The sequence below is a fragment of the Gopherus evgoodei genome, chromosome 10, assembly GCF_007399415.2.
Source record: "Gopherus evgoodei ecotype Sinaloan lineage chromosome 10, rGopEvg1_v1.p, whole genome shotgun sequence".
NCBI classification, from domain to species: Eukaryota; Metazoa; Chordata; order Testudines; family Testudinidae; genus Gopherus; species Gopherus evgoodei.
The window spans coordinates 79078768-79092336 of NC_044331.1; the positions used below are offsets into that span (position 1 = coordinate 79078768).

The window sequence follows — 13569 nt, forward strand, 5'->3', positions numbered from 1 at the left end:
CTGAACTTCCAATATTTGTTTGCCCAAAATTCCAAGGGGGTGAAGCTAAGATTCATCTTCCAACCTGGCCTTTTTCCAATTAACAGGTATATACAAATACTCTATATAATGGATATATTGTCCTTAAAATTTTATAGGATGGCAAAGGGAAAATTGCATAAACAAGCTGGTTTAAAATACATTAAAAAATACAGGTGGACTGACACCATCCATACAATCTAAAAAAATTACTACCTTTGAAACCAAAGAGATGAAACCATGAGGTATGGAAGAGAGGAGAGTATACCACAGGTCAGCATTTACATTACATTTAAGAGTTCTGGAGCTTGACAACCTAGTTACATTACGTGACAAGTTTAAAAGCACAAATAAGAGTGAGGATGGGTGTCAGTGTTTAGTTCTGTCACCTCCTCGCTCATTGGAGGGTGTTTAATTTCAAACAATTACAGGTAAAGAAGCAGCCTTTATGAAAATTATGGATGATCAGTGCGTCCGTGAACTACATTTGAAATCCATTGGTGCTTGATGGTTAATTCTGTACTACATGAATAAAGCAAGTTCTAATAACCCATTTGGGACTTCACTCCAGTACTTACAAGCAATGTGTCTTTCATATTCATAAAACAAAACTAATTACCTTTCATGGGTGAAATGTTCTAAGAATTTCCAAACCACTGTAGCCTCAAAGGCTAAAATCCCTTCTCATATTTAAAAAACTCCTCCCCCGCCTGCCCACCCATTCGTAACAAGTTTTGTTTGCTGCAAACAACAAATTGCTGGATTTTTTTCACCTTGCAGAACACCTAATCAGTATTCTATTTTTTGCAGGTCACTACTAAAGTCAATTGCCTGCATTCTCACTTGTTCAAAATAAATTTAAACATTAATTACACTTAGTAAGAAAGAGAAGCAAACTCTGTCATTCCCACACAGAAACTAGTTATAAAAACAGACATACTTCACAACTATAGCACTGCTACAGATTGACAAGCAAAACAATGTACTTAGTTATAGGTGGAACCATTAAAATATATGCATGTAATGACAACATGGGTGGAACCAAACAAATCATGCACTACTCTGATTGCACAACATTGTACCTCATCCCTCTCCAATATTTCTATGCATAAGAAAACTTGAATTCAGTGCCATCTGGAAGATGTGGGTTACCCAACAAGCAGCAGAAAACAAGGCAGTCAGATATCCGTAGCTTTTTGAGGTAGCCAAGTTGCAATACGCACCAGGAAGTGCATTAATATGCTTCTCTAATCCATAGCCTTCCTTCACACCACTAAAAAGAACGCAGTAGACTTTGTTAAAAGGCAACAATCTCCACCTCACTCAAGTTCCTGTGGCTTAAACAGTATAGCACCGACACTAGTTTTAAAGGTTTCCTGTCTATAGAAGTTGGGTTAAATGAAACCCTATAAGGTGAAAGAAATAATTTTGCGCTAAAGCCGTTTCCACTGGGGTAGTCTGTTGTCAGCCGCCCCTTCCAAGAGGCCGAGCTCATTAATCAGGCAAATGCTTGAGGGTTACCATTTTCAAAGCACTTGTTCGGAAGTTATGGGCAGAAATCCTACAATGGTTAACAAGATGTGCGTATGTAACCCTTCTTGTACTGCTTTGAAAATGTAGCTCCTCAGTCCCTACTGACTCGAGGGTTAACCATTTCAATTCTACTTCAAAGCCCTTGGATTTTGTGTCGCAGTGCAATGTTTAGCTATGAAGCCAAAATAGAGCTTGGGTGCTACATTTTATATCCGGAAAATGTCTTTGCAATTTTCATTAGAACTGGGCAGGAAACAGTTTTCCAGTCCTGCAGGACTTCAACGTTAAAAAAATGTTTCCCATCCCAAATCAGGACAAAAAGCCAAAATCCTAAAGATTTTATGAACCAAAAAAATCCATAAAAAGTTTCAGATTGGGTCAATGAAATAGAAAGGGATGTCTTGTAGGTGGGTGAAGTCATCACTTTCTGCAGGGATGGAGCTATATGGTGTTAAGGACCTCACAGACCATTCCATAGTCTGCTCCTCAAATAAGGTCCTGCATTGCAGCGCCTGACTCTGCCACCATCCCCAGAAGAGGGCCATACAAGAACTCCCAACTCATCCAGCTGCATCAAAAACAAATTTAATGCTTCTAGGGAACTTTACTGGAAACCAGATTTTCATCACCCACTCATTGTGTTAAGTCACTACACTAGATGGAGATTTTAAAGGCTGCTTTACTTATTATAGTAACACACACACACACTAATGAGCTGTAATGTCAAGAAAACAATCACAACCGAATTCTGACCCATTTTGTTTTCTGTTTAACTTTAATCACTTTCCAAGTCTGACAGCTGCTCAAACTTAATTGCTCGTTATGCCTGTAAATAAAAACTGATCTTACTCTGATTAGCCAACCATTTCATGGCTGCCACAATAATTTCTTGGTTAATAAATGATTTGATGTTTAGCAGTATTTACCAAATCTCAGCAAAATATATTGGTGGTACACTGTTTCTTTTCCCTAAAATACCCTTTTACTTAGAACAGGGGTTGGCAACCTTTCAGAAGTGGCATGCCGAGTCTTCATTTATTCACTCTAATTTAAGGTTTTGCGTGCCAGTAATACATTGCAATATATTTAGAAGGTCTCTTTCTATAAGTCTATAATATGTAACTAAACTATTGTTGTATATAAAGTAAATACTGTTTTTAAAATGTTTAAGAAGCTTCATTTAAAATTAAATTAAAATGCAGAGCCCCCGGACTGGTGACCAGGACCCAGGCAATATGAGTGCCACTGAAAATCAGCTTGCGTGATGCCTTTGGCACGCGTGCCATAGTTGCCTATCCCTGACTTAGAACTTAAAATGTCATCGTTATAGAAGGCAGTTCAGACATAAACCAAATTATTTATTATTGCCTATTCCACATTAGGCCCTAGTGGCAAACATAATGGCACCCATAAATCAAGGTCCCTTGCTTGCACCTTTTCTTCTGCTTTTGTCCCTGTTATTGTGACATCGCTTGCCATGTACTTGATTTCTTGGGAAATACTCCAGAGCACTCTGATTATAACTGCTTACAATGATACAAGACAGATTTCTAGATTATAAATAAAATGTGCTAGCAGAGCCTAAAAGTCTAAATAGTGAGATGAAAATCAAGTAGCCAAATTATGCAGTGGTCAACATCTGCTTAACATACAGATAAGCAATTTAGCACGCAACATGGGTGCTCTTTCATTGATACTAAGCAATCAAAAACTCCAGATGGCTTAACTGACAAAGGAGTCAATGCAAACACTTTTGACAAACATTCTTAACGCCACTACATTTTAATCTATAGTAACCACTATCTCATCAATGTATCTTCTACAGCTCCAAAAATAAACCCTTTAGACAGAAGTTAAGCAGCAAAATTTTAGTCCACAAGGAAAAGTTAAGCAGTTTGAGTTATGCGAATACAAGGGGAAAAGACAACCATTCTTCAGCTTTTCTAGATCAAAAATGACTGAAAGTAGAGACTTAAGACTTCCCATCTTGGAAGACTTAAAGGGCCAACTTTGAAATCATCATGATCAGTCTTTTTAAAACTATAAATGCTGAAAAAAAGTAATTTCATACTTCCACATTAAAAGTAGTATTTGGTTCTCAGAATGCAAGCAGGATGCTTCTGTTAAGAACGGGCAGACTTAAGGATGCATTTGTTAGCTTGGGAAGCCAAAGTGGCCCAGAATTACTAAGCGCTGCAGGACTGCAACCCCCTTTAGGTTTAAAGGAACCTTCAAGCTCTGCTGGCAAAGCCGCTGGAGCTGCAATTTCTGTAAGTCTAATAATTAGCTGTTGGGTTTTTGGGGGCGGGGAGGAGTAGAATGTCTTTTTCTTTTTAAAAAAAACATGGGGAATATAAATGAAGAAAGCTGTAATGGATGCAAGGTTAAAGTTGAGAAACAAGCACTCAAAAGTCAGCATTAAGGCCCCTTCTGCCATATTAACTCAGCCATGCCATGAATATGATTTTTTTATTCACATTATTCTTGTCAAATGCAAAGTTCATTAAACTTCTCTCTGCATATGTATCCCATAAAAATACAAAGGATGCAACATGGCTAAGTTAACAGAATTCTCTGTTAACTTAGCTACTACCTCTCAGGAAGGCGGGTTACCCAAAACATCAGGAGAGATAAGCACCTGCACTGAAACACTACAGTACCACAGCTGTGTCGCTGTAGCATTTTAAGTGTAGACACAGCCTAGAAGTGTGGGAAAACATTTTAATCAAGTTTGTAACAATTATCTGCTCTCATTTTGCATGGCATCTTCTGACCTGAATTTGAACAGACGAGCTCTTGCCAGGCAGCCACTCTTTCTAGCTCAGAATGTCTGACTACTAAATGGGAGAACAGTCTGCACATGCTTGCCATACAATAACCAGATTTACAAGCTCTTACCAAAAGCATATAACAGGTTTAACTGGAATGTGTACTTGTCTTCTCAGTTTCCTGACACTGCTTGTGACTAGCCAGCCTCCTTTTTGCATCTCGTGGCATAGTTTGGCATTGTTCATACGCTGAGCCCCTGGAGGGTTCCTGGGTTACCCTGATTCTCAAGTTAGAGATGCAGTGTTAAATGTGATCCAGTGTGGATACTCTGACCTCAGCATTGTCTTGATACAAACACACTTAATCAGTTTATGCATTTATGCAATCCTTGATTTTTTGGGATACTTTATTACAGCATTTGATCCCTGCATTGCTCATCATACTGCTCCAGATCGTACAGGACAGTAGTAATGTAGTGTTTTGTTTTTTAAAAGAGGCTGATAGATTGAAGCGATAGATTGGTTGACTCTATTTTCATTTCATCTTCTGGAATAGCTTAAGGAGTGTTTATAAAATAAGAGAGTTGAAAGATTTGGAACCATTGAGAAACAACTCGTTAAACTAGAGTAAACCATCTGATCCTAAGGGAAAAGGGGTTCAGACATAGCTTGGCATTCAGGTTAACGCTTTATTGGGCACAAGAACCAGCCTCTTTCAAAAGAATCCTTTTCAAGGAAGAATATCTGAAATGAATAAAGAGAATAATCAGGAATAAAATAGATCTCCTGGCAGCATAGTATGTGACTAAAACACAGCAGACATGGCACTTTAGAGAGGACTGGGTTTTTGCCTTCCCACATTAAACCAGTTTTTAAAATGCAGAGAAGATGTTTGCATGGATGCAAGCAGAAAGCTGTGTTTGAATGCTAGTGCTGCAGGACCTCTGTGGGTTCACAGCACCAGTCGCCACAAAAAGCCCTTTGATATTACACCAAACACAAGCCACCACAAACAGGCTCGCCCTCGAGTACATTTCATAATACTTGGGGCTTCTATAAGAATCGTTCTTCCAATGAGTTCAAAGCACTTAAATATTTTAGCTTCTCATCACCTATACATTGTAAAGATTCTGAAACCACAGCATACAGAATTAAGTGCCTAGCCCAAGGCCACCTACTGACTCTGGCAGAGCCAAGAATAGACGGAAGTAGTGCTGGTCAGTCCACCACCACCCAACTAAACACAAGGTCACCTACTGACTCTGGCAGAGCCAAGAATAGACGGAAGTAGTGCTGGTCAGTCCACCACCACCCAACTAAACACAATACTGTCTCTCCAAATACTAAAAGTTTCTTTCCTCCCAGTAAGAGATCATTTTACAGAAATATCACCAAGCGTCATATCAAATGCCTTATTCACCTTCAATGAAAGTTTAATTAAAGGCTGGTCCCAATTTAAGAATTCAAATTATTCTAACATTCCTTTTATGAAAGTTTTCTTAATTCAGCATTCCACAAACATACACAGAGAAAGCAAGAAATAGTACTGCGAGCAAATTGTTTCAAATAAAGAGACACCAATGGGAGGTTTAAAAACTAAAACCAAATGTTGGGTGTCCATTAATTTTTTAGCACGCTTTTAAAGATATAGGACTTGAAGCAATATCAAACTGTGAGCTGGCCATCCTCAGATTGTAACCTGGTACATATAGGTTTATATTTAGAAACAAATGGAATATACATTTAAGCATGCTATGCTGCAGCAGATCAAGCTACATTATTCAAAAACACATAGTCTAATACTTTCATGAGCGACAATCTACTTTTGTGACTATAAAAATCAATTCAGCTTTAGGAATCTGGTATTAAATGGTATTATAGTAATTATCCAGCTCTCACATATATGTAGTTTCCCTAAGCTACCAGATTCATGACTCAGTATTTATTTGCTCCTTTTAAAAGCAAGATACTAATTTTGCTAAGAGATTTTCTCTGCAACACATTATCATGAAGTGAAAGCAGATCCAAGTAATCTTATAAAACTAAAAGCACCTTATCATCAGACTGTTTTGCATGACCAGCATAATTCTGTATGAACACTGGCAGACTGGATTTTGACCACAGTCCATGTTATTTTAGGTACCTATACAGAGAATAGCATCTCCATCCCATTCACAGTGGGCTGGCAAGTCATGTATAATTTTGATGTATTCAAGTACCATATATTGTGTCTAGAAATCTGATACAAAATAGTTATTCCAATTTTGCAGTGGAGAATCCACCTTCAGAACAGTGTACAGTACATACATGTCTCTGTATAAAGTCCCAAGACATATGCTGGCTTTTTTTTGAGTGGGTGGAGGGCGGGGTGACAACAGAAGTCATGAGAATGGAACACTTTACTAGCAAAGTAGATAAACGTGCTCTTTAAAGCCTTGATTTTGTTCTTGGGAAAAGGCATTTTCCTGAAGAATGACTCTTACCAGGTTTATACCATAACAAAACAAACATTTACTCTGAAAGGAATTTAGAGACACTGCACATATGGACGATGAAACATGGGTTAATTTTCTCTAGATTTTTAGTTTTTGTTGTCCACCACAATACATTTTTCTAGTCCTGCATTTGCTGTTACAAATAAAAATAGCTCTTGAACAAATGTGTTTAAGTCTGTCATAAAACATGTTAGAGGATATTTCAAGGAAACACTGAAATATTTCCTGGGGGAGGGGGAAAGGGGGAGAAAGGGAAAATAAAAGATGTTAAGAGTCAAGAAGACTGCACCAATATTTCATTTTATGAAAAAACTCTACAAACAGATTCTCTCTGCACCATATTCATCATCACTTTAACTGCCTTGAAATGGAAACTACGAGTGCTTTGATAAAAATCGATTGAAAGGTTGTCTGGTTTCCTGTTGCTTCAATAAAGTACCTCTGTGTCCTCTGCTGAAACACTGTTTTTGTAACTTCCTTAAACAATCCTATTTAGTAAATCACAAGAGTTAGCACTGTGCAACCAGCTGAAAAAGGATTCCCGGGCAAGGGTCCAATCCTGCACTCCATCCTCAGGCAAAGGTCTTAGAATCAGTTGCTGTTTGACTAATAAATGCAGCATGACAGCCATAAAGGTACTATAGTGCTAAACATTTGGACTCCTGGTTATTAGAAAAACAACTTCCAAAATTACTCTGGGCATGGTGCAAGGTTTTGCTCCAGAAACTCCCTTCTCCATTTCTAGTACATTGTTGTCAAACTGCAAGTTTTAGGTAGTTGTAATTGTAAATTCAAGTTTTCTCCTGGTCCTGCGTTAGCACGGCCTTTTGGTCACAGCCAATCAGGCCACCTAGGTCTCTGTTGAAAAGGACTGATTGAAGCAGTTCTCATGAGGGACCTCATTGTTCCCAAAGATGGATATGCACATTCGTTATTTGTTCTACCTGTGAGGAGCCCATTTCACAGATCACTGCTCAGCGTCAGCCCTTTGCACTTGAGGATATTTACAAAAATTCAACACAGCAAGATTTGATTTGGATTTAAACATTCCCTTGCAGTGTTTACAAAGATCTCAGCAGTTCAGGAGATGTAGAAAATGGAACTGTTTTCCTTGTGGAAGCAAAATGAAGAGCAAAAAATACACAGGAAGCATGAACAAAAAGGTCAGCTGTACTTCAGATTCTTGTAATCCAATCAGTTTTAATAATCTAAAATGAGTTTAGCAACACAGGGAAAGGATGTTTGTTTTAATAACCTTTAATCAAGCAGTGACCCTTTAAAGGTGATTCTCTTGAGCAAGCAAAAATAAGAATGCAATTTAAAGAGAGGATTTCCAACCTGGACGCACGGACTCGTTATCGGAAAATGTAGTCTCATCTGAGGAGAGTGCTATCACCAGTTTCCAAGCAATTGGCGTCACCACTTCACTACACACTTTTCTGTATTCTTCCTATTCTCAGGTCAGCAGTATTTCTAAACAATGTTTTGCATTCTCAGAATATAGATTTACCTGGAGTTCATCCTTCCACATAAAACTATTTTTCCCAATTCACTCTGTGAGCCTATAATAAAAATCTAGGTTTGCGTTCACTACCTAAAATTAATCTGAACAGATGCGACAACACAGCCATTCTGCAACCATTGAGAACCTCCACACACACAGCCTAGCCCCTTCAGAAGAGCCTGGGTAAACAGACAAGCTTTGCATTGTTCCATGAAGGTCAACACATTTAGGCTCTTTTAGTCCATGAGAAGATGTAAATTCCACAGGCGAGCACCTTTCACTAAGAATACTCTGGCAGCAGCCCTAGATTTACAAACCTAGACACTATCAGCTCATTTAACTCAGCTGGTCTCAACTACAGGAGTAGAATTTGAGGGGAGAGGCAGTGATATACAGAGCTGAAATCACAAAAGGGTATTATAGTTTTGAGTCCACAGTTTGAACTGCATCTGGAAAGCCAGTACAATCATGGCGCAGAGCTGTAATGTTATGCTCCACGCCAGAAGCACAGTTAAGCATGTGAGAGGCCACATTCTGAACAAGCAAACTTTCCAGGTCATCTTCAAGAGTAGCCCTGTGTAGACTGCGCTGCATTAATCCAACCAGAATGTTACTAATGTGTAGAAAACTGGTGAGCACCACATCTAGAAGGGACGGTCACAACCTCCTAGTCATCTGACAACCTGGTGGGGTCACTGTAATCTTCTATTTACCCATAAAACATGTATTGAGAGGAAGTATATTGTCTATATTAACCTCTCTGTACCTCAGTCTCCTCACCTATAAAATGGGGATAATGATTCCTACCCACATTTGAGATGTACAGATGCAAAGCATTACAAAATGAACCAAGTATTATTTGTTTAAATAAATTCACACACAGCATCCAGGTGGATCCCAACAGCAGAGTGAGATTCCCCGCAACACCCTACCAACACACCTCAGCCTTGCTTTGCAGGGACCATTTTTAGAGATGAGAAGATAGCTCAATCTTCACAGTCCATTTTCTTTATAGCCCATCTAATCCATAGCCTCTCTCCTTACACTTACATTGTGGTTTTCAGTTAGAGGCAGCCGTTGTGGGTTTTGTGCAGTGGACACTTGGCCACTGGAAATGGAGCAAAGCAATTTGCCAAAAATCAGATGTAAATAACTTTCACACACCATGAACTTGGCTGGAATTTGATCGGTCAATTTAGATGTTAAAGATGCTATATATCCCCATTACTAAATCTCTGAGTCCATCAGAGTCCCATCCTAGTAATCCAAATAAATAATAGTATTTTCCTGATCATAACCATACTTCAAGCAACAGTTTATTGGAAAGGTCGCTCCAGCTTCAGAGGAAAGATGAAATGCCTTGTATTAGCTCTCTCAGCTCTTCAACCCCCCCCCCCCCCCGAAATCTTCTTTTTCAAACCTGACATTTACCTAAAGACATTCTGTATGCTCTTAATTAAATTTTCATGTGAACCACTGCTGCTTCCTGGCAGAGAAAACACACATTCCACCTGCGCTTACGGCCTTCCATAATTTTCTACAGTTCTCTAATATGGTAAGCATCAGGCCTCGACTGCAAACACCAACACAGTGTTCAACACAATATGCTTAAATGGAACTACGAAATCATTTCTAGGGGGTTATTTAAATCACCAATAGAAATAGTACAACAAATAATTGTACCTCACAAGCTCATTCAAGCAGAACTGCAGAACACTGCTCTGTGAGAAAGCCTTGCTTTTGTTGTATTGGTACCTTAGAAAGGCATGCCTGGCACTTGTAAGACAGGCAGCAAAACTTTTCTTCCAGAACAAAATCTGCTGATGTCTTCCACCAAAAGAGGAGGAAAATTCTTAAAATACAACAGAATCTTACAGGATGTACATATCACTAATGCTGCATAAACTGACTTAAACATAGCTCAATCAAAGCTTTGCTGTCATAAGAGACTTTGAACAGGCAGTGACTCTCTATTATTAATTCCAAGAGAACAAGGGGCAGGAAGGGGATGAAAGAACTAACATGAAGCTTTAAATACTTTGAGCATGATTACAAGGAAGAGATGGAGAAGCAGAAGAAAAAGAAGGCTGGAACACAGATTTTATTAGATAAAATTACTGAGAGACTTAGGAAGGCACCGTTACATCACTTACTGATGTTAAATCAGACAATAAATAGATCAGACACTATTCCTTTCTCTAACATTGTTTCCTGTAGCTCCCTTATCCAACCAGCTAAGCAGATAGCTGCCCTGGCAGATGCTTATCAGGTGGATAAATGCAACAAAGCAAATCCACTTTAAGATCACATTTAACTTTCACCACCATTATTATATCCAGAAACACTCAGCACTTCTTACCATAATCTAAAGAAACAAACCTCCCCGAGATTGCTACTGACAGCTGGCTTGACAGATATACATACGCTATGTGCATTCTGCCAAAGTCAGAGTTCAGTCATCTTTAAAGCACAGTGCGACACTTCTCTGTTTGATCACATTTTTTGGTTCTAATAGGGAGTGCTGGCGTGGGAAGGTAAAGTATAGGAACTTTCCGGTTTTGTGGCCAGAACTGCCACTTTATAAAAGATTTTCATTTTCGTACTCACACAGTCTGCACAACCCTCAGACAAAGTAGAGAAGTATTATCCCCATTTTACAAATGGGGAAACTGAGACACAGAATAGTTAAGGGTAAGGTTTACCCTGAGCACCAGGGTTAGTCTCGCCCAGGGGTGAGCAGCCACACAGCAAAGCCTTACCCAAGTCACTGTGCCCTCACTGGTGCTGCGCTCCTGTGTGTGTCACTAGATCTCTGGGGATATACCCCATGGCTCTTTGTGCTGCAATAAGCTAAGCCACTCTGTAATTCTCTCCCAGTGAATTGCAGAAGAACGTGTCTGTCCTACTGGGCACACAGTGGAATTGTGTGAAGGCTCTGGAGGACTATCAGCACTCAGTCTGTGCCCTCATTGTAAGGTGAGTGAGTTCACAGCCCGAGTGAAAGTAGAACCTAGGCTTTAATCCAGACTCCAGCTAGCCAGGGTTAAAACATCAATAAAACCCGTGCACACACCTGGGAGGACGGTTGGGACAACACCTTGGGCTACCTCTCACATGAACACATACCCTGCATGACTTACTTGCCCAAGGTCAAAAAAGAGAGAGAGAGAGAAAGCCAAGAAACAGGGACAGGATTAAAACTTGGAACTTTTTCACTTCTAAGCCTGTGCTTACAGCTCCAGACTATGCAGCCTTCCCTGTATATAACCATACAATCCCCAAAGCAGATATTCAGGGGAAAGAAGCAGCAGCCCAAATACAGGTTATTTGGGTCTAGGAAGGATCTGACTTCCTGGGACACCATAACACTGATTGCTTAGAAACGCAGATTGAAGTGGGGCAAGATCCTTTAGTAGCATCAGGGTACCCTGCCCTGTTATACTCCTGCTTTTTTATATATATACATATATTCAATTCATATTCACTAACACAGGTGCTAGTATCTCAGCTGTCACCGGAAACCCCACAGGAAAGGGGATTTCAGCAAGATTTTGTTTGTGAAGTAGGACACCCGTACCATTCAAACCAGGCCCTGGGGACAACCCTGGGAAATACAGACCACAGCAATGAACAGGCCATGGGCACCCCAGCACTCACCTCCACAGGGGCTCTGCAAGCCCTCCCCGGCCAGCGCCTCCCCACACAAGCTCTCACCGTAAGGTGCCAGATCCTCAAGATCCCACCAGTTTGGATCCCCCCTATCCCACTCTCTTCTGTGGTGGGACTCTTGTCTCCACCAAGCTTAACCCTACTGAAGTCTGCCCTCACCCTACCAGCTGGGGTCCCGTTTATGCAGATCTGCCCCTCCCCTGGTCTGCCGCATGCATGGCTCCTCCCCAGGCCCAGCTCTAGCCCCCTGGGCTCTGTTCTCTCCTTCCCCCACCCAGCCTGGCTCTGCCCCCTTTACCCCCACCCTGGGCTCTTCCCCCTCCTCCCCCACTCAGCCTGGCTCTGCCCCCTTTTACCCCCACCCCCGGGCTCTTCCCCTCCTCCCCCACTCAGCCTGGCTCTGCCCCCTTTGCCCCCCATCCTAGGCTCTTCCCCTCCTCCCCCATCAGCCTGGCTCTGCCCCCTTTACCCCCACCCCGGGCTCTTCCCCTCCTCCCCCACTCAGCCTGGCTCTGCCCCTTTGCCCCCCATCCTAGGCCCTTCCCCACTCCGCCTGGCTCTGCCCCCTTTTACCCCCACCCCGGGCTCTTCCCCTCCTCCCCCACTCCGCCTGGCTCTGCCCCTTTGCCCCCCACCCCAGGCTCTTCCCCTCCTCCCCCACTCAGCCTGGCTCTGCCCCTTTGCCCCCCACCCCGGGCTCTTCCCCTCCTCCCCCACTCAGCCTGGCTCACCCCCTTTGCCCCCCACCCCAGGCTCTTCCCCTCCTCCCCCACTCAGCCTGGCTCTGCCCCTTTTACCCCCACCCCGGGCTCTTCCCCTCCTCCCCCACTCCGCCTGGCTCTGCCCCCTTTTACCCCACCCCAGGCTCTTCCCCTCCTCCCCCACTCCGCCTGGCTCTGCCCCTTTGCCCCCCACCCCGGGCTCTTCCCCTCCTCCCCCACTCCGCCTGGCTCTGCCCCTTTGCCCCCCACCCCGGGCTCTTCCCCTCCTCCCCCACTCCGCCTGGCTCTGCCCCTTTGCCCCCCACCCCGGGCTCTTCCCCTCCTCCCCCATCAGCCTGGCTCTGCCCCCTTTGCCCCCCATCCTAGGCTCTTCCCCTCCTCCCCCATCAGCCTGGCTCTGCCCCTAGCTACTCCCTCATACCCCAGTTACTCCCCCGGCCCCCAGGCGCTCCGCCCTCCTCCCCAGGCCCGGCTGTGCCCCGGCCCCCCCTCACCCAGGCTCTGCCCCACCGGGGTGCTGAACGGATTCCCCAGCAGAAACTCCATCTTGGGATGACAACAAACAGCCGGCCCAGCCTCCGCTCCAGCCGCGGCCTCCTCCTCTCCTTGACCGGCACCCTCACTGACCAACCGGAGACTCCGCCGCCGCCATCAGCCCGCCCACCGAACCCCCACTGGCCAGGACACCCACCTCCCCCGACTGCATTGGGGGCAGACCATGCCAATCACTGTCAGTCCTGCCTCCCCGCCTCTCCACCAATCAGAGCCCCCGTCCCAAAGTTACACCCTCCCCCGCTGACTGAGTAGTGGGGGGGCGGAACCTCATATAACTTATCCGCCATTGGACAATCTTCCACTAA

The 13569-nt window shown here is 42.9% G+C and overlaps 1 protein-coding gene across 4 annotated transcripts in view; it reads right to left on the reverse strand.

Moving 5' to 3' along the window:
• TOM1L2 (target of myb1 like 2 membrane trafficking protein) overlaps positions 1-13314 on the reverse strand; it is a 67863-nt gene extending 54549 nt beyond the window's left edge. For 3 of the 4 annotated variants that reach the window (XM_030578832.1, XM_030578831.1, XM_030578830.1), the window contains exon 1: positions 13204-13314. In XM_030578832.1, coding sequence (XP_030434692.1) covers positions 13204-13255 — 52 coding nt within the window. In that variant the 5' untranslated portion in view covers positions 13256-13314. Of the gene's footprint in view, positions 1-11975; positions 12093-13203 lie in introns of those variants that run through there. The other variant, XM_030578833.1, reaches the window with a different exon arrangement.
• Positions 13315-13569: the final 255 nt, after the last annotated feature.